The sequence below is a fragment of the Bacillus rossius genome, chromosome 17 (assembly GCF_032445375.1).
Source record: "Bacillus rossius redtenbacheri isolate Brsri chromosome 17, Brsri_v3, whole genome shotgun sequence".
NCBI lineage: Eukaryota > Metazoa > Arthropoda > Insecta > Phasmatodea > Bacillidae > Bacillus > Bacillus rossius.
In genome coordinates, this window is record NC_086344.1 from 11,953,049 (window position 1) to 11,980,187 (window position 27,139).

A 27,139-nucleotide genomic window follows, 5' to 3' on the forward strand; every position below is an offset into this window, starting at 1 on the left:
AGATAGATGCGGCGCAAGCGTACAATGAGCGTAACGGGACACAGCGTAACGGGACACTTTTTCGTGCGTGCAGCCGGCGTTGATCGATTTATTAGACGTTGTCACGTCCAAAAAAAATGATCCTCTAAATCTTTCCAAGAATATGTTAACTACAATAATCGACTAAATTTTTAAGTAGCAAAGATTGTATATGAATTAGTTTGCAATCGACTGATATTATATTTCGGAGCAGAGTCGCGGCGGAGCGGTTATGAGAACAGCGACCTCCGCGGTGGATACGTCAAGCGGTTAAGCGTGCGCTGAGAGCTTTCCGAGACATTAAGCGCAGAACATTGGAAAGCACTTCTAGAAGCATTTCCTCGCCCTGAGCGCATGTTCCCCCCCCCCACCCCTTCCACCCCACCACGGGGGCAGATGTAGCTCAGGAAGCTGTGTGACTTACACGAGCACGCACACGTTACCGAATCAAACTGCAGCTGTTTTTTTTTTATTTCAAATCCATTCCTCTTACAACACCTACCTAATGAGATAAAACTTGGAAAGATTTTAAAAAAAAATTGGGGGGGGGGGGGTAGTTGTCTGTAAAGTCTGGTTTACGGACGATAATTTTACGTGATAACGTCATAAGAAAACGTTGATGAAAAATTTGCATACTTTTTAATTTTCAAATATTATTTACAGTTTTTTGTAAAATTTAATTTAAATAATTTGTTTCAATATAATCACGAACAATTAGTTATATAAATAAACTGAAATCAAATCAATATCAATAAATAGTTTATTTGAAATGACGAAATTGGACAAATAAGTAATTTTTTTTAAATTGCTGCTTTTAAAAAGCCCGCATTAACCTTTTTGATATTATAGAAGATTTTCTCGCACGGTGGTTGGCCGGTTCTTGCACGCTCGCTCAGGCGGAACGTGACAATGAGTCATGCTTTTTCGTGCGTGCAGCCGGCGTTCATCGATTTATAAGACGTTATCACGTCAAAAAAAAACCTTCGTTATTAAAATAATTGATCTCACACAGATAATAATTATTACAACGATTCTGAAACGGAAAATGTGTTAGTAGTATGTAAAAGTATGTCCGGCGCCTGGGTTCTGGGTGTAGAGCCGGAGCCGATGTCAGCCATCTTGGATTGTGACGTCACGGCGGCCATCTTGGATGACTTTGATCTTGACCTTTAACTTTAATGAACTATTTTATACCTAAATTATCGATAAAATCAGTTACAAACAATTATACCAACATAACATAAATTACGCTTAATAAAGGACCATGAATCCCTGAAAAAATGTTTTATCAAGACCAAGAGTTTTTGAACCAGTAAATATTCAGATCCACTACAGATATGACTACACACATTTAACGAAATGACACACATTAAACAAACGAAAATAACACACACTACACACAATGGACACACAGTACACACACACTGGTATCACAATAGACACACATTACACATTGTACACGTAGTGGACACACAGTAAACACACTGGACATGCAATGGACACGCAATACACAAACCGAACACATGAAAAGCATGCAATGAACACACCGAACATGCAATGAGCAAGCAATTCACATATTGAACACGTAGTCGCAAGAAATCAGTAATCAGATTTCGAGAAATAAAACAATAATTTTAAAAAAATTCAAAATTCAATTTTATGCACATGCAAGTAATATAAGCCATTATTGTATGTAGCCAGCTTCCCTCAGTTCTTTGAGTACGGAAGCTATTTCTTTGATTGTCGAATATTTTCCTGCACAAATCGAAACATGTAGAAAAGTGTTAACCTGTCAGACACTATGTTAGGATCCTCCCATGATGCGTAATCATTCTCTTCTCCTATCATCTTCTTTGCAAGTTTATAATAAATATTAATAATATATTTGGAGTCTTCCGTTACAACACCAGCCTCAGGGTCACTTTCGTCATTGACCCACCGATCACTGTAAGCTTTATTAGAAAAAAATATTTTTATCACGACATTTCCATTGTTTTGGTCTCGGAGCTTCTGCACAGTTTTCGATATTGTCAGCTTTAGATGTTTCATCACAGTAATTGTCCTTGTCACCAGCTTCAGAGTCACTGTCGTCATCATCGTAGAAGTCAGCGTACTGTAAGAATTCGAAATTGTTGATGTCGGATCTTCTTCATCGTCTACAAGCTTTCTTTTTAAGTGTCCATCATTCATTTTTCCTAAGTATGGAGGATCTACTTGATATGGGCTTGAATGTATTTTCACTTTTCACGGTGATGATTTGTTTCAGTCTTCTTTAAACTGTCAGTATCCTTCAATTTAAGTGTTTTTTTAGAGATCAGGAGAGCTATGAACATAATCACGTTCAAGACAAGGAAAATTTGTTACATCATGCAGCACACACTCCCTTAGTGTAGTGGCTTTATCGTTGTCCTCTATCTCGTAAGTGGGCTAGGATTTTCAAGTGAAAGAAAAGTTAATTTCGACTACTGAGTGGTTTTTCATTTCCTTCCATTCCAAACAATTTCATTCTGAATTATGTTTTCTAACTTTCAATCATTAATTTATTACCCTACTACAACGCTATTTTAATATCTGGATATACCAAGCTAACGTCCATGAGATGAAGAATTTTTTTTTGTGAAATTTACGAAACATGTGTTTTTTTAATAGTTCAATAATGGTACAAGATAATTCACACTTTTTGTGTTTGAAATCTTCCAATTTTTGAACTGATATTGGCCAACCTTTAAGTGACTAATAAAATAAACGATAACATCTTCTGATAGTCAATCTTACAAAATTTAAAGTGATTTCATTGAATTTGTTGTATCCATAGTATATCTGAAAATATTAGCGTTTTTTATGATACGGTATTGAAAGGTTGGGAAAACAGAATGTGAAATATCTCCTGAACGAAGGATTTTAGATCATTTTGGTTGCTAGTACAATGTAGAATTGATTTCAAAAGTTTCGCCATAAAAAACTGAGAGATGCTGTATAAAAATATTTATTTGTACAGAAATTTATTTCTCAGAAGCGAAGGAGAAATTAAACGCCTGTACGATATGTATTTATACAAAACTTAATGCAGATTCAACAAAGGGAAACCAAGTTGTTAAAACCCAATATATATAACTGAATGCGATTTAATAATTCATAATATTTTACGTACACCGACGTGTTTGACAACGTTATAAGGACATAAAGAGTCTGTGTGTCTATTTTGACTGCTACGAATAATAACGGGGGCTGTATTTTCTTTAATCGCTTTTGCAAATGCGGTACGTACTTCATTTTCTTTTATATTATATTCCGTTATGAACCGAAGAACTTAACGAACAAAAGTGATTTTTTTGTTGATGAACGAGGTAACATTAGTTTCAATATTATAAATGAATTCCTGGGAAGAGTAATTGTAGCTGTATAGAACGTGCATGCCTTCGCCTTGTATTTTCTTGGCCTGTAAGCGGTTGGGCGTTATTTCAGCGGGAACTGAATAAATCATTCGCAAATTTTCCTTATTGTGCGCCTGGAGAGACAGTAGAATCCCATTTACTTATTGCTCCAGGTCGTTAAGGTATTGCGTGTCCTCCTTTTATTATGATTGGTGTCATTAAATCGACCTTACCTCAAACCACATGAAGGCATGGCAGCCTGTCATAGATTTGGTGACCTCATGTGTTTTGCGTCTAGAACATTCTGGTCTGCTAGTGTGTGTATGTGAATGTGTGTGTATTTATGTGAATGTGTGTGTAAGTATGTGAATGTGTGTGTATGTATGTGAATGTGTGTGTATGTATGTGAATGTGTGTGTATGTGTGGGATTATATATATATGTGTGTGTGTGTATTGGAAAAGGGGGGTGGGGGAATTTAAGGAAGTTGAGTGCTAACAAGGTTTTAACTCCTTGCAAGGCCAAACGCGGTGTTTCTACGGTCTTGCGTCATAAGTCGGGTGGGTTTTCTCCGGGTATTTCCGTTTCCCTAACAAAATTTATTCCTTGCTCCACCACGCACATGCTACTCGTCGCTTGTTTTTCAATGACCTTGAACTCGACGAGGCGTTATCGTGTGGTTTCCGGCCAACAAAAACCGTGGTAACCCCGAATCAAGCATTTCTGAGTATGGTGAATTCATTACCTTATTATACTGCTTGTAAAACTTTAAATGTCTTACCTAAATCACTTGTACGTAGAGTCATGTTTTTTTTTTTTTTTTTTTTTTTTCACGAAATAATCGGATCTCTCGGTAGAATGCAGTAAGGTTTCCCCGCTCTAGCGATTGTTTCCTTGTGATTGGCGGCCGTCCGAGCGGAAGAGAGATAGATGCGGCGCAAGCGTACAATGAGCGTAACGGAACAATGTGCGTGACGGGACACCGCGTAACGGAACAATGTGCGTGACGGGACACTTTTTCGTGCGTGCAGCCGGCGTTCATAGATTTATTATACGTTGTCACGTCAAAAAATTTTTGTATTTATATTAATTATGTAGGTACAAAATTATAATTTAATAAATTTACAAATTTTAATCATAGCATAGCTCAGATAAAGATTTTCGAAGAATATTTTATTTTCTTACCCCTTTATACGGTACTTTTTTCGTGCAAAAAGCATAGAATATTTTTTGACGTGACAACGTCTAATTAATCGATGAACGCCGACTGCACGCACGAAAAAGTGTCCCATAACGCACATTGTTCCGTTACGCACATTTTTCCGTTACGCACATTGTACGCTTGCGCCGCATCTATCTCTCTTCCACTCGATTGGCCTATGCGTCCGGGGAGAAGAAAGACAGCGGCAGCACACAACTTACATCTACACGTGAACTGTTTCGTCGACTGTTTAATATAGTGAAGTGAAAAGTTAATGTGGTTTTCATTGCTTATTACAACAATTTCGGCAATACAGGTTAATTATTCTTGCATTTTAAAAATCTGATTACTAGTATAATTTCAAGTATTTATTCTTTTAGTATTAAAATAAAAATGATTCAATTTTATTCATAAAAGTATGCAATCATTTCATCAATGTTTTGTTATGACGTCACGTTGAACTATCGTCCGTAAACCGACTTTACAGACAACCAATTTTTTTCATTTTGCAGTGTTGTCACGAGTTGTAGAGAATTGCTATGTTTTCTCCTACATAATTGAAAGTACCAAAGAGCTTTATTTTTTGTATATGATTGTTAATTTGTAACTTAAATTAATTGGTTTTTTTCCCCATCCAATATAGAAAAAATTAAAAATTCAAACACAAAGTTTTAAAACTAAATATTTCGCAAAAAATGTATTAAACATAAATCCTATCTCACTCTTTAATACTGTTATTAAAACACATGTTATTGAAATATATTTATTAAAAAGTTAATTATCTAACTATGCAACTGAAACCATTTGATTTTTTTTATAGAAAAGAGATAAAATCATTCACACGCAATAGATTATAATAATGGTGGTAAAAGAATATAAAACAATTTAAACAAAGTATTTCCTTAAACAAAAAAGAACCCCTAAAAGTAGCTTCTCTGAAGCACAGCGAAGAGCTCCGCGGTGGAGTTTGTTCGGAAAACACGTCCTTGGTAGATAAAGCGCCAGGAGATGGGAGAAAATGGAGCTGTCAGGAGTGTTGTTGAGAAGTCTTCGCTTTGTAGGGGGATGGGGGAGGGGAGAGGAAGGCTGACCCAGTTTCCGGTCCACGTGTGGAGCCGGGGTCCTCACCTGCCGCGCCGAGCATGTCAGTCATCCCGCCGATAACTAGGCCAGCATCCCGCCGATAACTAGGCCAGCATCCCGCCGATAACTGGGCCAGCATCCCGCAGGGCCGCTGCGAGGAGTCGTCGCCGCCGCATCGATCCCTCGTGTGTGGCGGGATGCGTGCGGCGCCTCGGCTGCCGCCGGCCGGGTGGCCGCACTCTCAGGCGCAGCCCCATTTCCCCCCTGACTGCTTTTCCCGCGGCGCGTCGGTGCGCTGCGGGCTGCGTGCTGCCGCTCGCTCAGGCGCCGTGGTTTCCTCCGAACCCAATCCCTCTACTCTCCTCCTTCTTGAATATCGACATTGATTTTTTTTTTTTTACGTGACAACGTCTAATAAATCGATGAACGCCGGCTGCACGCACGGAAAAAGTGTCCCGTTACGCACATTGCTCCGTTACGCTCATTGTTCCGTTACGCCGTCGGCGAGTGCAGTAATAATAGGTTATGTTACAATTGACTAAAAAAAAATTATGGTGATTCTTATAATTGATGATAGATATTTGATTAAAGTTTATTCATGTGAAAACTTGTTCATGATTATATTTAAACTTTATAGCTGAACGCCAGTATTTAAAATGAATTACAAGTCATCTTCACGTGAACTGTTTCGTCGACTGTTTATAAAGTGAAGTGAAAAGTAAATTTGGTTTTCATTGCTTATTACAACAACAATTTCGTCAATAAAGGTTAATAATTCTTGCATTTTAAAAATCTGATTACTAGTATAATTTAAAGTATTAAATTCTTTTATTATTAAAATAAAAATTATTCAATTTTATTCATTATGTATGCAATAATTTCATCAATGTTTTGTTATGACGTTGTCACGTTAAACTATCGTCCGTAAACCGACTTTACAGACAACCAATTTTTTTCGTAATGCTGTCGTCAAAAATTACCGGGACTTCTACGTGGAGGATTTCATCTTTAATATTTATTTAGCACTTAACCTATACTGAGTGTATATATATATATATATATATATATATATATATCCGATAAATATAACAAAAGGTCGTGATCAAACTGCAACGGAAAAAAAGCAGCGTTCGGGAGGGGGGCGCTTCGATGGCTATGTCACCACTGTGAAAATAGCTACGTTCGGGTTACGAGCATTCGAATTCCAAGATGGTAGCCGTGCCGTCACAATCCAATATGGCGGTCGCGACGTCGCAATCCAAGATGGCGACCGGGACGTAATAATTCAAGATGGCCGCCGGCGCCGGCGTCCAGTTCCCGGTGGAACCGATACATATCACTCACACACACATAAGTTCCATGAAATTATGTCACTAGGTTTTGGACACAGCTTCGAAGATTCGGTTTTGCGTGGAGATGTGCTATACCGGGATGATCAAACATTGATATTCTGCTGTATTTTTGTAAACACTTATGGTCATCCGAGACCGACGATATGCTAAAACATCATGCCCAATCATTCAAACTGGCAGCAGATTGATTGAATGTGAAAATACACATACACAGTGCACTAAAATGCTTTTTCATACTACAAATTTGCCGTAGAACTTACATAAGAATCACAGTGACTGGAGAGAAATTAAACAAGATAGCTTTACCGCATTTACACCCTGATCATGTATCTTTGGTGACACTCATTGAAATTCTTGATGTGTTAAAAAAATATATACAACTAAAAGATGTGTCTAAATTTAGTTTTATTGGCTGTGTAGCAATTATTATTTAAATGATATTTATACAATAATGTGCACATGGATTTGCAGAAAACGTTCCGATGATATCTTAATGTCATAATAAATTACTGTATTGTTTATAAATAGTTTTTTTTTAAAATCTGTAAAGGTATACATACGACTTAAAAAGCAATTTATTTTTCCAAAAAATTTCTGAGGGAATTTCATCATTCCTACTATTTTAATAACTCATTCCATTGAGTAAATATGTATCCAAGCCAGTCATTGTTCAAACCACATGTAACTGTCAGATACTTTTCAATATTATCAAATTGTTTAATATATGAGGGCTACTTTTTTTCGAACTCCGATTTAATAACAATAATTTTATCACCACTAGTTCAGCAGCGTCTTACATATTTATTTTACATAATCACAAACACTAGCAAAGCATAACATAAGCTTCTCGATGCCTTCTTCCCAAGAAGTCAGCCGCCAGTGAAGAGAGATACAGATCCAGCGCCTGGACTCCCTCTCGTTCACGACGCGGCTGTGTGGCGGGTTGACTAATAGCGCGGAGCACTGGCTCCCGCGTCGAGACTTCCGCAAGAGTTGCGCCGCGAGATTAGTCCACCCGCCTCACAGCAGTGTCGTGAGGGAGAGAGGTAGTCCAGGCGCTACACCTGTACCTCTAAACACTTGCGTCTAAGTTCTTCGAAGAAGACATAGAGAACCTCGTGTTACAATATGGTTAATACCTTTATCATTTTGGCGATATAGTAGAAAAATAAGTATGACCCTGCTGTACGTTTGGTGATCAAACTATCATGTTATGTAAATTTGACTATTTTTTTACAGGCAATCGAAAGTTATAAAAAAACCGTTCTCGTATATTTAATTTTTATTTACAATTATATAGTAAAAAGCAGGATGAACGGTAGAGATGGGTGAAGTGAAGTGGTGTTGGACTGCCACGTGCGCTGCTTGTTCCAGACAGTTGGACCAGAATGAGATCCAGACACTGCCGGCCGAGGCGTTCAGCCACGTGGCGAGGCTGCGCAACCTGCGGCTGGACGGCAACCAGCTGACCGCAGTGCCCTCTGAGGCGCTCCGGCCGCTCGGCGCGCTCGAGGCCCTGTGAGTACTACCCTCTCACACCTTTACCCTCTCTCACACCTGTACCCTCTCCTGGCGCCGCACTCTCACACCTGTACCCTCTCCTGGCGCCGCACTCTCACACCTGTACCCTTTCCTGGTGCCGCACTCTCACACCTGTACCCTCTCCTGGCGCCGCACTCTCACACCTGTACCCTTTCCTGGTGCCGCACTCTCACACCTGTACCCTCTCCTGGCGCCGCACTCTCACACCTGTACCCTTTCCTGGTGCCGCACTCTCACACCTGTACCCTCTCCTGGCGCCGCACTCTCACACCTGTACCCTTTCCTGGCGCCGCAATCTCACACCTGTACCCTCTCCTGGCGCCGCACTCTCACACCTGTACCCTTTCCTGGTGCCGCACTCTCACACCTGTACCCTTTCCTGGTGCCGCACTCTCACACCCGTACCCTCTCCTGGCGCCGCACTCTCACACCTGTACCCTCTCCTGGCGCCGCACTCTCACACCTGTACCCTCTCCTGGCGCCGCACTCTCACACCTGTACCCTCTCCTGGCGCCACACTCTCACGCCTGTACCCTCTCCTGGCGCCGCACTCTCACACCTGTACCCTCTCCTGGCGCCGCACTCTCACACCTGTACCCTCTCCTGGCGCCGCACTCTCACACCTTTACCCTCTCCTGGCGCCACACACTCACACCTGTACCCTCTCCTGGCGCCACACTCTCACACCTGTACCCTCTCCTGGCGCCGCACTCTCACACCTGTACCCTCTCCTGGCGCCGCACTCTCACACCTGTACCCTCTCCTGGCGCCGCACTCTCACACCTGTACCCTCTCCTGGCGCCACACTCTCACACCTGTACCCTCTCTCACACCTGTACCCTCTCTCACACCTGTACCCTCTCCTGGCGCCGCACTCTCACACCTGTACCCTTTCCTGGTGCCGCACTCTCACACCCGTACCCTCTCCTGGCGCCGCACTCTTACACCTGTACCCTCTCTCACACCTGTACCCTCTCTCACACCTGTACCCTCTCCTGGCGCCACACTCTCACACCTGTACCCTCTCTCACACCTGTACCCTCTCTCACACCTGTACCCTCTCCTGGCGCCGCACTCTCACACCTGTACCCTTTCCTGGTGCCGCACTCTCACACCTGTACCCTCTCCTGGCGCCGCACTCTCACACCTGTACCCTCTCCTGGCGCCACACTCTCACACCTGTACCCTCTCCTGGCGCCGCACTCTCACACCTGTACCCTTTCCTGGTGCCGCACTCTCACACCCGTACCCTCTCCTGGCGCCGCACTCTCACACCTGTACCCTCTCCTGGCGCCGCACTCTCACACCTGTACCCTTTCCTGGTGCCGCACTCTCACACCCGTACCCTCTCCTGGCGCCGCACTCTCACACCTGTACCCTCTCTCACACCTGTACCCTCTCTCACACCTGTACCCTCTCCTGGCGCCGCACTCTCACACCTGTACCATTTCCTGGTGCCGCACTCTCACACCTTTACCCTCTCCTGGCGCCGCACTCTCACACCTGTACCCTCTCCTGGCGCCGCACTCTCACACCTGTACCCTCTCCTGGCGCCGCACTCTCACACCTGTACCCTCTCCTGGCGCCGCACTCTCACACCTGTACCCTCTCCTGGCGCCACACTCTCACACCTGTACCCTCTCTCACACCTGTACCCTCTCTCACACCTGTACCCTCTCCTGGCGCCGCACTCTCACACCTGTACCCTTTCCTGGTGCCGCACTCTCACACCTGTACCCTCTCCTGGCGCCGCACTCTCACACCTGTACCCTCTCCTGGCGCCGCACTCTCACACCTGTACCCTCTTCTGGCGCCGCACTCTCACACCTGTACCCTCTCCTGGCGCCACACTCTCACACCTGTACCCTCTCCTGGCGCCGCACTCTCACACTTGTACCCTTTCCTGGTGCCGCACTCTCACACCCGTACCCTCTCCTGGCGCCGCACTCTCACACCTGTACCCTCTCCTGTCGCCGCACTCTCACACCTGTACCCTCTCCTGGCGCCACACTCTCACACCTGTACCCTCTCTCACACCTGTACCCTCTCTCACACCTGTACCCTCTCCTGGCGCCGCACTCTCACACCTGTACACTTTCCTGGTGCCGCACTCTCACACCTGTACCCTCTCCTGGCGCCGCACTCTCACACCTGTACCCTCTCCTGGCGCCACACTCTCACACCTGTACGCTCTCCTGGCGCCGCACTCTCACACCTGTACCCTTTCCTGGTGCCGCACTCTCACACCTGTACCCTCTCCTGGCGCCATGCTCTCACACCTGTACCCTCTCCTGGCGCCACACTCTCACACCTTTACCCTCTTCTGGCGCCACACTCTCACACCTTTACCCTCTCCTGGCGCCGCACTCTCACACCTTTACCCTCTCCTGGCGCCACACTCTCACACCTTTACCCTCTCCTGGCGCCGCTTACTCACAACTGTACCCTCTCCTGGCGCCACACTCTCACACCTGTACCCTCTCCTGGCGCCACACTCACACACCTGTACCCTCTCCTGGCGCCGCACTCTCACACCTGTACCCTCTCCTGGCGCCACACTCTCACACCTGTACCCTCTCCTGGCGACACTCTCTCACTCCTTTACCTTCTCCTGGCGCCACACTCTCACACCTGTACCCTCTCCTGGCGCCACACTCTCACACCTTTACCCTCTCCTGGCGCCACACTCTCACACCTTTACCATCTCCTGGCGCCACACTCTCACACCTTTACCCTCTCCTGGCGCCGCACTCTCACACCTGTACCCTCTTCTGGCGCCACACTCTCACACCTTTACCCTCTCCTGGCGCCACACTCCCACATCTTTACCCTCTCCTGGCGCCACACTCTCACACCTTTACCCTCTCTCACACCTTTACCCTCTCCTGGCGCCACTCTCACACCTTTACCCTCTCCTGGCGCCGCACTCTCACACCTGTACCCTCTCCTGGCGCCACACTCTCACACCTTTACCCTCTCCTGGCGCCGCACTCTCACACCTTTACCCTCTCCTGGCGCCGCACTCTCACACCTGTACCCTCTCCTGGCAACACTCACACCTTTACCCTCTCCTGGCGCCACACTCTTACACCTTTATCCTCTCCTGGTGCCACACTCTCACACCTTTACCCTCCCCTGGCGCCACTCTCACACCTTTACCCTCTCCTGGCGCCGCGCTCTCACACTTTTACACTCTCCTGGCGCCGCACTCTTACACCTTTACCCTCTCCTGGCGCCGCACTCTCACACCTTTACCCTCTCCTGGCGCCTCACTCACACCTGTACCCTCTCCTGGCGCCACACTCTCACACCTGTACCCTCTCCTGGCGCCACACTCTCATCCCTTTACCCTCTCCTGGCGCCACTCTGTCACACCTTTACCCTCTCTCACACCTTTACCCTCTCCTGGCGCCACTCTCACACCTTTACCCTCTCCTGGCGCCGCACTCTCACACCTTTACCTTCTCCTGGCGCCACACTCTTACACCTTTACCCTCTCCTGGCGCCACACTCTCACACTTTTACCCTCTCCTGGCGCCGCACTCTCACACCTGTACCCTCTCCTGGCGCCACACTCTCACACCTTTACCCTCTCACACACCTTTACCCTCTCCTGGCGCTGCACTCTCACACCTTTACCCTCTCCTGGCAACACTCACACCTTTACCCTCTCCTGGCGCCACACTCTCACACCTGTACCCTCTCCTGGCGCCACACTCTCATCCCTTTACCCTCTCCTGGCGCCACTCTGTCACACCTTTACCCTCTCTCACACCTTTACCCTCTCCTGGCGCCACTCTCACACCTTTACCCTCTCCTGGCGCCGCACTCTCACACCTTTACCTTCTCCTGGCGCCACACTCTCACACCTTTACCCTCTCCTGGCGCCACACTCTCACACCTTTACCCTCTCCTGGCGCCGCACTCTCACACCTGTACCCTCTCCTGGCGCCACACTCTCACACCTTTACCCTCTCACACACCTTTACCCTCTCCTGGCGCTGCACTCTCACACCTTTACCCTCTCCTGGCAACACTCACACCTTTACCCTCTCCTGGCGCCTCACTCTCACACCTTTACCCTCTCCTGGCGCAACTCTCACACCTTTACCCTCTCCTGGCGCCGCACTCTCACACCTTTACCCTATCTCACACCTTTACCCTCTCATGGCGCCACACTCCCACATCTTTACCCTCTCCTGGCGCCACACTCTCACACCTTTACCCTCTCTCACACCTTTACCCTCTCCTGGCGCCACTCTCACACCTTTACCCTCTCCTAACGCCGCACTCTCACACCTGTACCCTCTCCTGGCGCCACACTCTCACACCTTTACCCTCTCTCACACCTTTACCCTCACCTGGCGCCACACTCTCACACCTTTACCCTCTCCTGGCGCCGCACTCTCACACCTTTACCCTCTCCTGGCGCCGCACTCTCACACCTGTACCCTCTCCTGGCAACACTCACACCTTTACCCTCTCCTGGCGCCACACTCTCACACATTTGCCCTCTCCTGGCGCCACACTCTCACACCTTTACCCTCTCCTGACGCCTCTCTCACACCTTTACCCTCTCCTGGCGCCGCACATTCACACCTTTACCCTCTCCTGGCGCCACACTCTCACACCTTTACCCTCTCCTGGCGCCGCACTCTCACACCTGTACCCTCTCCTGGCGCCACACTCTCACACCTTTACCCTCTCTCACACCTTTACCCTCTCCTGGCGCCACACTCTTACACCTGTACCCTCTCCTGGCGCCACACTCTCACACCTTTACCCTCTCTCACACCTTTACCCTCTTCTGGCGCCACACTCCAACATCTTTACCCTCTCCTGGCGCCACACTCTCACACCTTTACCCTCTCTCACACCTTTACCCTCTCCTGGCGCCACACTCTCACACCTTTACCCTCTCTCACACCTGTACCCTCTCCTGGCGCCACACTCTCACACCTTTACCCTCTCTCACACCTTTACCCAGTCCTGGCGCCACACTCCCACACCTTTACCCTCTCCTGGCGCTACACTCTCACACCTTTACCCTCTCCTGGCGCCACACTCTCACACCTTTACCCTCTCCTGGCGCCGCACTCTCACACCTTTACCCTCTCCTGGCACCGCACTCTTACACCTTTACCCTTTCTCACACCTTTTCCCTATCCTGGCGCCACACTCTCACACCTTTACCCTCTCCTGGCGCCGCACTCTCACACCTGTACCCTCTCCTGGCGCCACACTCTCACACCTTTACCCTCTCTCACACCTTTTCCCTCTCCTGGCGCCACACTCTCACACCTTTACCCTCTCTCACACCTGTACCCTCTCCTGGCGCCACACTCTCACACCTTTACCCTCTCTCACACCTTTACCCAGTCCTGGCGCCACACTCTCACACCTTTACCCTCTCCTGGCAACACTCACACCTTTGCCCTCTCCTGGCGCCACACTCTCACACCTGTACCCTCTCCTGGCGCCACACTCCCACACCTTTACCCTCTCTCACACCTTTACCCTCTCCTGGCGCCTCACTCTCACACCTTTACCCTCTCCTGGCGCCACTCTCACACCTTTACCCTCTCCTGGCGCCGCACTCTCACACCTTTACCCTCTCTCACACCTTTACCCTCTCCTGGCGCCACACTCCCACATCTTTACCCTCTCCTGGCGCCACACTCTTACACCTTTACCATCTCTCACACCTTTACCCTCTCCTGGCGCCACTCTCACACTTTTACCCTCTCCTGGCGCCGCACTCTCACACTTGTACCCTCTCCTGGCGCCGCACTCTCACACCTTTACCCTCTCTCACACCTTTTCCCTATCCTGGCGCCACACTCTCACACCTTTACCCTCTCCTGGCGCCGCACTCTCACACCTGTACCCTCTCCTGGCGCCACACTCTCACACCTTTACCCTCTCCTGGCGCCACACTCTCACACCTTTACCCTCTCCTGGCGCTGCACTCTCACACCTTTACCCTCTCCTGGCAACACTCACACCTTTACCCTCTCCTGGCGCCACACTCTCACACCTGTACCCTCTCCTGGCGCCACACTCCCACACCTTTACCCTCTCTCACACCTTTACCCTCTCCTGGCGCCTCACTCTCACACCTTTACCCTCTCCTGGCGCCACTCTTACACCTTTACCCTCTCCTGGCGCCACACTCTCACACCTTTACCCTCTCTTACACCTTTACCCTCTCCTGGCGCCACTCTCACACCTTTACCCTTTCCTGGCGCGGCACTCTCACACCTGTACCCTCTCCTGGCAACACTCACAACTTTACCCTTTCCTGGCGCCACACTCTCACACATTTACCCTCTCATGGCGCCACACTCTCACACCTTTACCCTATCCTGACGCCACTCTCACACCTTTACCCTCTCCTGGCGCCGCACTCTCACACCTTTACCCTCTCCTGGCGCCACACTCTCACACCTTTACCCTCTCCTGGCGCCGCACTCTCACACCTGTACCCTCTCCTGGCGCCACACTCTCGCACCTTTACCCTCTCTCACACCTTTACCCTCTCCTTGCGCCACACTCTCACACCTTTACCCTTTCTCACACCTGTACCCTCTCCTGGCGCCACACTCTCATATCTTTACCCTCTCTCACACCTTTACCCTCTCCTGGCGTCACACTCCAACATCTTTACCCTCACCTGGCGCCACACTCTCACACCTTTACCCTCTCTCACACCTTTACCCTCTCCTGGCGCCACACTCTCACACCTTTACCCTCTCTCACACCTGTACCCTCTCCTGTCGCCACACTCTCACACCTTTACCCTCTCTCACACCTTTACCCTCTCCTGGCGCCACACTCCCACACCTTTACCCTCTCCTGGCGCTACACTCTCACACCTTTACCCTCTTCTGGCGCCACACTCTCACACCTTTACCCTTTCCTGGCGCCGCACTCTCACACCTTTACCCTCTCCTGGCGCCGCACTCTCACACCTGTACCCTCTCCTGGCGCCACACTCTCACACCTTTACCCTCTCTCACACCTTTACCCTCTCCTGGCGCCACACTCTCACACCTTTACCCTCTCCTGGCGCCACACTCTCACACCTTTACCCTCTCCTGGCGCCACACTCTCACACCTTTACCCTCTCTCACACCTTTACCCTCTCCTGGCGCCACACTCTCACACCTGTACCCTCTCCTGGCGCCACACTCTCACACCTTTACCCTCTCTCACACCTTTACCCTCTCCTTGCGCCACACTCTCACACCTTTACCCTTTCTCACACCTGTACCCTCTCCTGGCGCCACACTCTCATACCTTTACCCTCTCTCACACCTTTACCCTCTCCTGGCGCCACACTCCAACATCTTTACCCTCACCTGGCGCCACACTCTCACACCTTTACCCTCTCTCACACCTTTACCTTTCCTGGCGCCACACTCTCACACCTTTACCCTCTCTCACACCTGTACCCTCTCCTGGCGCCACACTCTCACACCTTTACCCTCTCTCACACCTTTACCCTCTCCTGGCGCCACACTCCCACACCTTTACCCTCTCCTGGCGCTACACTCTCACACCTTTACCTTTTCCTGGCGCCGCACTCTCACACCTTTACCCTCTCCTGGCGCCGCACTCTCACACCTGTACCCTCTCCTGGCGCCACACTCTCACACCTTTACCCTCTCTCACACCTTTACCCTCTCCTGGCGCCACACTCTCACACCTTTACCCTCTCCTGGCGCCACACTCTCACACCTTTACCCTCTCCTGGCGCCACACTCTCACACCTTTACCCTCTCTCACACCTTTACCCTCTCCTGGCGCCACACTCTCACACCTGTACCCTCTCCTGGCGCCACACTCTCACACCTTTACCCTCTCCTGGCGCCACACTCTCCTAGCGTTTCTGTTGCATCGCCTGTGGTCGCTCTTGATGGTGGTACTCATGACAGTGGTTATGGTGTGCATGAGTGGTGACAGTATTTATGTTTATGTTGGTGATGATGATATTACACCAAAGGATTGTGGTGATAGTCGTAAAGCTGGAAATTGTGATAATTATGCCTGCGGTAGAATATTTTATTTAAAATGTCATGATGTTGGTGGTGGTATTGATATTGATAATCATTGTGTATATTAAGATTATGATGATGCTGATTATATTAATTCTAGTCTTCTAGATGAACACAGCGATGATAGTAGGGACGATGGCGAAAGTAATGAATATTTTTGACAAAATTTAGTGTGGCAACCGTGACGATGGTGAATATTAATATTACAATGACGATTTTGCTGATGGTGGCATTGGATATATGATAAATGATTGATTATTATCATGATAATAATAATGAAAGTTAGATGGGCCAGAACACTTGTAACACCTACCATCGTCAAGGCGACCACCGTGTTGACCATAACAGGCGGGTGAAGTGATTTGCGGATCTCGGACATAGCTCGCCGCGGCATTGAGGCAAATTGACAACACAACACTCAATTCTTCAAATAAATGTCACATGTCAAACATTCGACCCAGCCAGTAATCCAACAGTCACTACTCCAAACGGCTGAAACATTTCACGGTTAAAATTGGTTGAACGGTTTAGAAGTTGATGTGCTGCAGCGCCATTTAGCGGCGAGTTAACAAAAAACTTGATAGCCTAAAATCCTCCATGACGACATGGAGATCGATCAAACGGTGTTTGAGTTTATCAACGTCATACATAAATACATATATACCAATATCCTATTTTATAAAGTTTAGTGTTTTATTTTACATCGTTTTATAAATAAAGTAAGTCAGCAAGAAAATAATTGACTACGGGGGCAATAAAGTTTGAAGATTAAATTTTGTGAATAGTTCAATCATTCGTTTTCCCTTCTTTTTTTTAGCTATATTTCAAATAAATACTACCTATTGTAGCCGTTACCATTGTGCGACTTTCAGAAAATTTTAATATAGTTTTTCGTTTCATGGTCTATAAACACTAAAACAATCGTCAACTCAAAAGTGTATATAAATTTATATATAAAACAATTTTGTGGACACGATAACTGTCGCAATTTAATACAAATCACTTCCAAACTGATAGATTAAATTAATATAGTAGTGAAAAATCTCGGTCGAGTTCGTTAATGGACAATAATATCTGACTGACCAGAGAAGTAGAAATGGGGAAGGATTTTTGAAAAACGGAAAAATCGCTGTAACTCCCAATAATATGAAAATATTATCGATGTAAATTACGCGTGCCAGTTACTCTTTTCCGTTTTGAATGTATTATAAGATATTTTAAAACTTAATCATATCGCACTCGCCATCTCTACACTCTCTTGGGAAGCAAATATTTTAAAATTTTTAATACTATTGGGTATTGCTGTCTAACGTACCTCTGTTTTAAAATCCTATTTAAATCGGTTTAATGTTAAATACGTGATTTATATACAAACATCCAAACTTCCATATCTTTATATGACTAGGACGTTAACAGTGATTGAAAAAAACAGCTGGTCTCCACTTCGCAAAGCTGGCGAGGAAAATGTTTTATTAATAATGTTCGCAGGCTTTCGCGGCCATTGTCTGAAGTAGCTCGGCTTCTGGGTTGTAGCCGCGCGTCCTTGGCAAATAATTCACCAACGTTTCGGTCTACATTGCAGTCGCCATCATCAGGGAGCAGTTACCTACTGAGGTGGATCCTTTGCCAAGGACACGGCTACAAACCAGAAGCCAAGCTACTTCAAAATGTTTTGTTGTTCAGCCGAGACACACTGGAGCACTTTAGCGGCTGAACGAGCAAGGCAGGGCCAGGCCTGCCGCAGTGTGTGTGTGTGTGTGTGTAACTAACTCAGTTGGCAGGCCTGAGGCGAGAAACAGGGCGGAACGACGTTAGTTGGCCCCACTGTTTCCTCCCGCACGTGTGGCTTCCAGGAGCGGGAAGCATTCATTTCACAGACGAGAGAGCCACACCCGAAGTTCCCCGAAGTTCATGCTCGCTTTTTATTCCGTTCTATCTCATTGTATAAACCGGTGTGACATTAAATTTTGCTGTCGATTAGGATATGTTAGCTACATTATAAATACTTTAAAACATCGTGGATGGTTGGTTATATTAGGTTAGTGTAGCTACATTAAAAAAAATACTGTAAAATCATTTTATGGTTCTTAGCAAATAACTTTTTAATATGTAGCTATCCAGGGCTAGGAAACCGTATACATGATTTCACAGTTATCTTTAATGTAGCTATCATAACCAAATCAACCGTTCACAATGTTTTAAAGTATTTATAATGTAGCTAACCTAACCTAATTGACAATTAGTTATCATGAGTTGTCCAAAATAAACATTCACGGAATATGGGGCGTCCCGAGAATATTTGTGGAAGACAAAGACTTCCTAGATTTTTTACGGTATGAAAGATATACAAATCCACGAAGTACGTTTCTTCAATTAGGTATTTTCCTCTAAAAACAATTACAAATAAATACCGTTGCCTTGTTTATGGTCTTTCCTTTTATCAACACCGCCATATTTATTTACAATGGAACAAAAAAAAACCGAAGATGCACGATCGGGCGTTTGGCTCTCTCGTCTGTGAAAATAAGGCTTCCCTCCAGGATCCAAGGTGTTAAATGTTCCGTTTCCAACACTTCTGTGAACACGTTGCAACACTCGCTTGCACCGTGACTCAAGTACGTCCGTGAAGCAGAACAGAACGGAGATCAGAAAACAACCGAGTAGTATACATTGGTCTCTCCGGGTACAGGGTTTCTCGTGAGACGGCAGGGTTGAGTCGAGATGCCGACCACAATCTTGGATTGTGACGTAACGGCGGCCAACATGAACGATGACGTCCGCGTTGCACTTTTCGTTACGGTCGCCATATTTAATGAAGATTTGACGGCGGTCGTATTGGATGATCTAGACCTCGGCCACCATCTTGTAATAGAGCGCCCCAATCACAAAACTTTGCAAATTTGGCTATGGTCTCTATCTTGAAACTATGTCACTGTTGCACAACATCTTAAAATTCCGTGAATATTAAGCTATAAATCCGGAAAAGATTTAAAAAATCGATAAAAAAATAATAAATAAAATTTTATTTTTAAAAAATTCAGTCATTTTAAAATATGTCTGCCGAATTAAATATCCGCGTTTTTTAATTTATAAATTCAGAGAAAAAAATGCTTAGAAAATTATAGAAAGATTTATTTAATAAAATTCTGATAATATATTTAATAAAAAAAGTACTAGGTCCGAACTCGGTGAGTCGTTCGATTAAAAAATTGCTACTGGTCCTTCCTCCACGGAAGCCACCGCCAGACTGACCACCTACAACTAATGCCAAGGCAGATATTACGTCAACCAGTATGACGTCATGGTGGACATCACGAATTGTTAATAAAACATTTTTCGTATCAGTGATATTAAAGACGGTAGCCTCAGTGGTGGATTTAAAGTAATAGATCATTACCCGAAATTTTCCTGAAGTGATTTCGGGAAATATCAAAAAAATTGGTTGTCTGTAAAGTCGGTTTACGGACGATAGTTTAACGTGACAACGTCATAATAAAACATTGATGAAATGATTGCATATTTTTATGAATAAAATTGAATCATTTTTATTGAATTATCACTATTTTGTATGGATACAGTAAAGGAGTGAAATGAAATCTACAATTTAATTGATAAATTTACTTTTATTTGCACTCATTAATTCAAATATGTTTATTACTTTAACGAAGAGATTATTTTAACCATAACTTTTATACATGTTTGCTATTTAACTTCTTCCAATCTGTGTTACCATTCTGTTAAGGATAGGACGATGATAGGAAAAGTAGGAAACGAACGGGAGTTTTTGCAATTTTAATGTGCCTCGAAAAAGTCAAATCGATGGTTGTTCCGATCGAGTGGAAGAGAGATAGATGCGGCGCAAGCCTACAGTGAGCGTAACGGGACACAGAGTAACGGGACAATGTGCGTAACGGGACACTTTTACATGCGTGCAGCCGGCGTTCATAGATTTTTAAGACGTTATCACGTCAAAAAAAAAACTGAATCTGTTTGACCGCATCGGGATTCGAAGCTGCAACGCCAGATAACTGGCATGTCCGCAACCACATCACTTCTTCCAACTGTCACCGTGGTGCGGTCGTCGAACCAGCGTCGTCTGGACAAACAAACGGTAGTAATGATGACGCATAGGTCGTCGTTTATCCAAACAGGAGTCGAACCGAAACTGTGTTCGCAAAGAAATACGCCGTCCGAAGGAAGGTGGTCTAGAAAGGAGCGCAACGAATGATAATCGAACAACAACGTAGCTCTTTGGAGTGGCCGCGTCTAAGATAACCGAGTAGATACGGCAATGCGCTTCGTATTACATCGTCGAGTGGAGCAGGCAAAGATGACGAAACACCGCAAAGTTTTACATTCAGTTGCTAGCTAGCTGTGCATCGCCACATTAATAGCGTAATATTAAAAAAATACTGTGTTAAGTAACGTTTCAAGTTCAAGGCCCTTGAACGGTGGAAAATAGTAAACAGAAAGGACTTTATTTTTGCAATAAGATTTTTTTGACGTGATAACGTCTTATAAATCGATGAACGCCGGCTGCACGCACGAAAAATTCTCACGTTCCGCCTGAGCCGAGCGTGCAAGAACCGGCCAACCACCGTGCGAGAAAATCTTCTATAATATCAAACAGGTTAAGGCGGGCTTTTAAACTAATTATTCGTGATTATATTTAAACAAATTATTTAAATTGAATTTGCAAAAACTGTAAATAATATTTGAAAATTTAAAAGTATGCAATTTTTCATAAATGTTTTCTTATGACGTTAAGACGTAAAATTATCGTCCTTAAACCGACTTTACAGACAACCACCCTTTTTTTTTAAGCAATTTCATGATGGTTTGTATTGTTGTAAGTTTAGGCAGGATTATAAAGATCGTAAAGGAAATGTCTTTAAACCTCACACCACTTCTATTGTTGGCTTAAATAAACAGAAGAGGCCACATTACTTATATCTTGCAAGTACTTCTACTATATTATTAAAGATATAGTTGGGAACAGCGACGCAAGGATTACGCAGCTGCAAGTACATGTTTGTACCGCAAGTTGCATATCTTTAATGTGATCACATGAAGCGTCTTCTTACCTTTATTACAACCACCCATGGGAGGGTTTAGGTTCTTATGGATCAAATGAAATATATATATTATATATATAATATATATATATTATCTTTCACCCATATTCAATTTTGCTATAAAACTACAGTTAAATACGTTATGACTTTAGTGTTTGAATATTTCTTCAGTGCGTTATAAAAAATTATAAATTTTATAATGGATTTTAAAGAAATTAAATTTATTTCGTTATTTCTTGCTCTTAGAAATTCCGCACAATTATAGCATGTGGATTATCTTTAATAAACGTAAAATGTAATTGCAAAAAATTTTAAAAATATATTACATTTGGTGTTTATATATGAATAAATTTATATCAGGTAATGTATCCTAAGTCTTAAATGTATCCTCATCGTGATGGTTTTTAATTACGTGTGATATATATATATATATATATATATATATATATATATATATATAATAAAAACAAAGTTAGCAAGGAATCGTGATGTTTCTTGGTATCAAATAAGCTGACGGTAAGCCAGTTGTTTCTAATGCGATGTATGATTTAGCATTATGCTGGCTTTCTTACTACATAAAGATGACATAAAATCCAAACTTAATTGAAAGGGATAAAACACCCTTATTCATGCTGTGCTTTTCCAGATTTTCTTAAAAAATCAGTACGGTAGCAGTTTTATCAAAAACAAAAATGTTCTGACAACAAAAAAAACATATTTATATACTATTTGTTTACTCTGTCTGTAAAACTAATATTTATAGCATTGACGTCTGTTGTGTGATAAACATTGGTAATAAAACTATTCAAGCTTGTTTGCCATGAAGTGTGGTTTGTAGAGCCTCATTTCAAGACACTGCTGCCTGTAATAAATAATATTAAACCTGTGGGCTATTCCTTTAAAGACAATATTAAGATAATATATCCATCATAAAATTCTTACCAACTGAATAAATAGTTTTTGAAAATTTATCAGCAAAGGATGCAAAGGTTTCAATAATATTACATTTGTTTTCAGTACTGTCATAGAATAAATTTTAGTTCATGCTCATATTGTTATTATTTTGTTTTTAGGAATCTAGGAAACAATCAACTAACATCGATTCCCGTTGGAGCGTTTCCGGAAATGCCGAATCTTGTAATATTGTAAGTATATAAAATTTATATTTTTGCTGAAAATATATAAGCAATAGTATTATTCTGTAACAATAGAAACAGCTCGAGTATAGAGATATTTTGAGTGTGATTGCGAAAAATTTTATTCCTACATATTATCTTTGAAAGATTTGTGCAATGGGAGTGCATGACTTGATGTAGGCTTTTGGACATACGCCATTGCTTAGCACACATGTATGTCTGCAGAAGAAAACTACAAAAAAACACAAATGACAAAAAACACAAATTAAGCAAAAATTGCTGTTGTCAGGATTTAACGCCACACAATATTCACATTATTCATATTATTCATATTTTCACATTATTCATATTTTTGTACTGTCATCATTTGTGGTTTTTTTTTTTTCGTTCTGTTAGTCCATTGTTCTTTGTTTATTCCTGCAGTAAGACGTAGTAGTTAAACTACTACGTTATATAATTTTTTCAATAATTTCGCGGTGAATTACACCATATTAAACACTTACTCATTTACAACATGTTAGAAGAATTTTCAGTTACGGTCGTTTCCATACTTTTTTTTGCCAAGGATCGAGGTTTAGAGTGTACTTGTTTGCTTACATTGAAAGTCACCCAACAAATTCAGGAAGGATTTAACTTTGTGGCCTTCCATCTCGCCAGATAAAGATGGCCGCCTGCTTTGCTGTCAACCTTGAAGCTACGGGTGTTGACAGACCAATTATAAACCGCTAATATTTTATTAAAAGTGTCTGATTACGAAAAGCTTTAAAGAGCCTTTGCTTGTTGATGTAATTCTAACTCCATTGATTCGCATAAAACTTTTACTTTTTTGCACAGTGGAAAACGCTGAAAAAAGGTGTTTTTACAGACATTTTAAGCATGAAAAATTACACATGCCGTATTTTAAATAATAAAGGTGATTGCAGGTAGCCCTTATCTTTGGTGCTTAGCATAAAACTGTAGGGTTTTTTTTTAAAGTCCGATTGAGGCGAAAAATTGACGCGAATACTGCACGCCAGTACGGTTCCTAGCGCGTAAAGGCTATAAGGCGTGTAATGCAAGAGCCAATGTCGCCCTTACCAACCTTGCACATTCGGAGCTTGCCCGCACAGTAGGGGCCACCTTAATATCACAAAATGACTAAATAAACTGTTATTAATTTTATTGTAAAGTATTGTTTATATATTTTTTTACCATTACATACCTATACGTGCAGTTTACATGATATAAAAGAGAGCTACACATAATTCGTCTCTTCATTTAACTTTATTAATGTGATTCCTTCGAGGCATGTTAAAAGTTTGAGCTCTTGGCGAATAGATTAAAAGTTTTAATGGCTACCTTAATAATACGTTCAGGTCGTCGCAAGATGTGTTGTTAGCAATTTCATTGTCTTATGTTACCTTCTTTATTCATTACGGTCCCAGTGACTTAGTGTAACTTAAATAATAAACGCTATATTCATAAACGATGGGTTGGATAAACTTTGTAACCTGCATGTTTTGTCAGTGAACATGACAGTTGAGTTTCCGTAGCAAATTGTGATGACCGCATCTAGATTTTTTACAGTAATTTTGCAATGAAACCATAGTCAGACGTGTGACTTTGTATTTTTGAAAAGGCTTTAGAACTTGTTCCACATAAATGATTAAGTAAAGCGGCTATCTTCCTGGGCGCAAGGTATGGCTGCCATAGCAGTTAGTTACGTGCTGGCTGTCAAGAATTACTTTTTTGTAATTTTAAGGATTTAATAACTTAGAAAACACTGACAAGGTAATCATATTTTCTCTTATTTTCGATTCATTGGCAAGATGTATTTTCCATAGGCGTAAAGAATAACTCAATTAGTTGTATCTATCACCACCAGATTTAGGAACACATCATGCTACATATTTTTATCAATAATCATACTATAAATTTAGTATTTAAGGGAAAAAAATAGTATATTTTTTGTAAATTAGGTCTAATATATGTTTTATGTAAATTGGCGATCTTTAAATTAATTGTGTAAATGAAGAGACGCAAAGCTGCCAAGGTTTAATTTAAGGTACAAATATTCATTTCGTATTAACTTTATATTTAAGTTCTTTTTATAAATGTACAGCAACAAAAGGGATTTTTTTTAATTACGTCGCGGGATTGTAAGATATGGGTAGGGACCTGCAAAATTCGCGGTTTCGATGGCCTTCAGGATAGACTGCACCTACCCCTGTACACTCGGGCAAATAACGCAAGTTCATTGGCTGCCGACTTGTAAGTCGTCTCAGCTGGTTTGTCTGTGATTCGATCCTTCTTTGGTTGAGGGTATATAACTGGTTGAGATTCGTCCAGATGAACAGTAAGCCAATAGCAAAATTAGCTAAGAGGTATATGTGTTTGAATTCTAGCCTATCACCGAATGAATCCGCGAATTTTGCAGGTCTCTAGATATGGGTGATTATTATCACTGCAAGAAGTTGTGAATTATTCTCGGTATTCAGGTTGATAAAGCTCGCAGTTTAAAAAGGTAAGCACTCTCTAAACGCAGCCCGGAGACACACCAGCCGCCCCTGCCTCGTCCTTTACTCCAGCAGAGAGGGCCATTTAGAATACAGCGTCGCTTACACGCCGCCGCTGATTTATTTACCCTGCGCCTTGCCAGCGTAAACTCCGGGATTTGCTGCAAGTGGAGCACCGGCTTGAAGCAGCGGCCGGGGTACACTCCGTGGCTTGTTGCAAGTGGAACACCGGCTTGAAGCTGCGGCCGGGGTACACTCCGGGGCTTGTTGCAAGTGGAGCACCGGCTTGAAGCTGTGGCCGGGGTACGCTCCGTGGCTTGTTGCAAGTGGAGCACCGGCTTGAAGCTGCGGCCGGGGTACGCTCCGTGGCTTGTTGCAAGTGGAACACCGGCTTGAAGCTGCAGCCGGGGTACGCTCCGGGGCTTGTTGCAAGTGGAGCACCGGCTTGAAGCTGTGGCCGGGGTACGCTCCGTGGCTTGTTACAAGTGGAACACCGGCTTGAAGCTGCGGCCGGGGTACGCTCCGTGGCTTGTTGCAAGTGAAGCACCGGCTTGAAGCTGCGGCCGGGGTACGCTCCGTGGCTTGTTGCAAGTGGAGCACCGGCTTGAAGCTGCGGCCGGGGTACGCTCCGGGGCTTGTTGCAAGTGGAGCACCGGCTTGAAACTGCGGCCGGGGTACGCTCCGGGGCTTGTTGCAAGTGGAGCACCGGCTTGAAACTGCGGCCGGGGTACGCTCCGGGGCTTGTTGCAAGTGGAGCACCGGCTTGAAGCTGCGGCCGGGGTACGCTCCGGGGCTTGTTGCAAGTGGAGCACCGGCTTGAAGCTGCGGCCGGGGTACGCTCCGGGGCTTGTTGCAAGTGGAGCACCGGCTTGAAGCTGCGGCCGGGGTACGCTCCGGGGCTTGTTGCAAGTGGAGCACCGGCTTGAAGCTGCGGCCGGGGTACGCTCCGGGGCTTGTTGCAAGTGGAGCACCGGCTTGAAGCTGCGGCCGGGGTACGCTCCGTGGCTTGTTGCAAGTGGAGCACCGGCTTGAAGCTGCGGCCGGGGTACGCTCCGGGGCTTGTTGCAAGTGGAGCACCGGCTTGAAGCTGCGGCCGGGGTACGCTCCGGGGCTTGTTGCAAGTGGAGCACCGGCTTGAAGCTGCGGCCGGGGTACGCTCCGTGGCTTGTTGCAAGTGGAGCACCGGCTTGAAGCTGCGGCCGGTGTACGCTCCGGGGCTTTTTGCAAGTGGAGCACCGGCTTGAAGCTGCGGCCGGGGTACGCTCCGTGGCTTGTTGCAAGTGGAGCACCGGCTTGAAGCTGCGGCCGGGGTACGCTCCGGGGCTTGTTGCAAGTGGAGCACCGGCTTGAAGCTGCGGCCGGGGTACGCTCCGTGGCTTGTTGCAAGTGGAGCACCGGCTTGAAGCTGCGGCCGGGGTACGCTCCGTGGCTTGTTGCAAGTGGAGCACCGGCTTGAAGCTGCGGCCGGGGTACGCTCCGTGGCTTGTTGCAAGTGGAGCACCGGCTTGAAGCTGCGGCCGGGGTACGCTCCGTGGCTTGTTGCAAGTGGAGCACCGGCTTGAAGCTGCGGCCGGGGTACGCTCCGGGGCTTGTTGCAAGTGAAGCACCGGCTTGAAGCTGCGGCCGGGGTACGCTCCGTGGCTTGTTGCAAGTGGAGCACCGGCTTGAAGCTGCGGCCGGCGTACGCTCCGTGGCTTGTTGCAAGTGGAGCACCGGCTTGAAGCTGCGGCCTGGGTACGCTCCGGGGCTTGTTGCAAGTGGAACACCGGCTTGAAGCTGCGGCCGGGGTAAGCTCCGGGGCTTGTTG

General features: G+C 45.3%; 1 protein-coding gene across 1 annotated transcript in view; it reads left to right on the forward strand.

The window, feature by feature from the left end:
* The window catches only part of LOC134540674 (leucine-rich repeat-containing G-protein coupled receptor 5), a 403,985-nt gene that overhangs the window by 339,859 nt on the left and 36,987 nt on the right, over positions 1–27,139 (forward strand). Inside the window, exons 5-6 of the mRNA XM_063383546.1 lie at positions 8,402–8,545; positions 22,775–22,846. Of these exons, the coding sequence (XP_063239616.1) occupies positions 8,402–8,545; positions 22,775–22,846 (216 nt within the window). The remainder of the gene's footprint in view (positions 1–8,401; positions 8,546–22,774; positions 22,847–27,139) is intronic.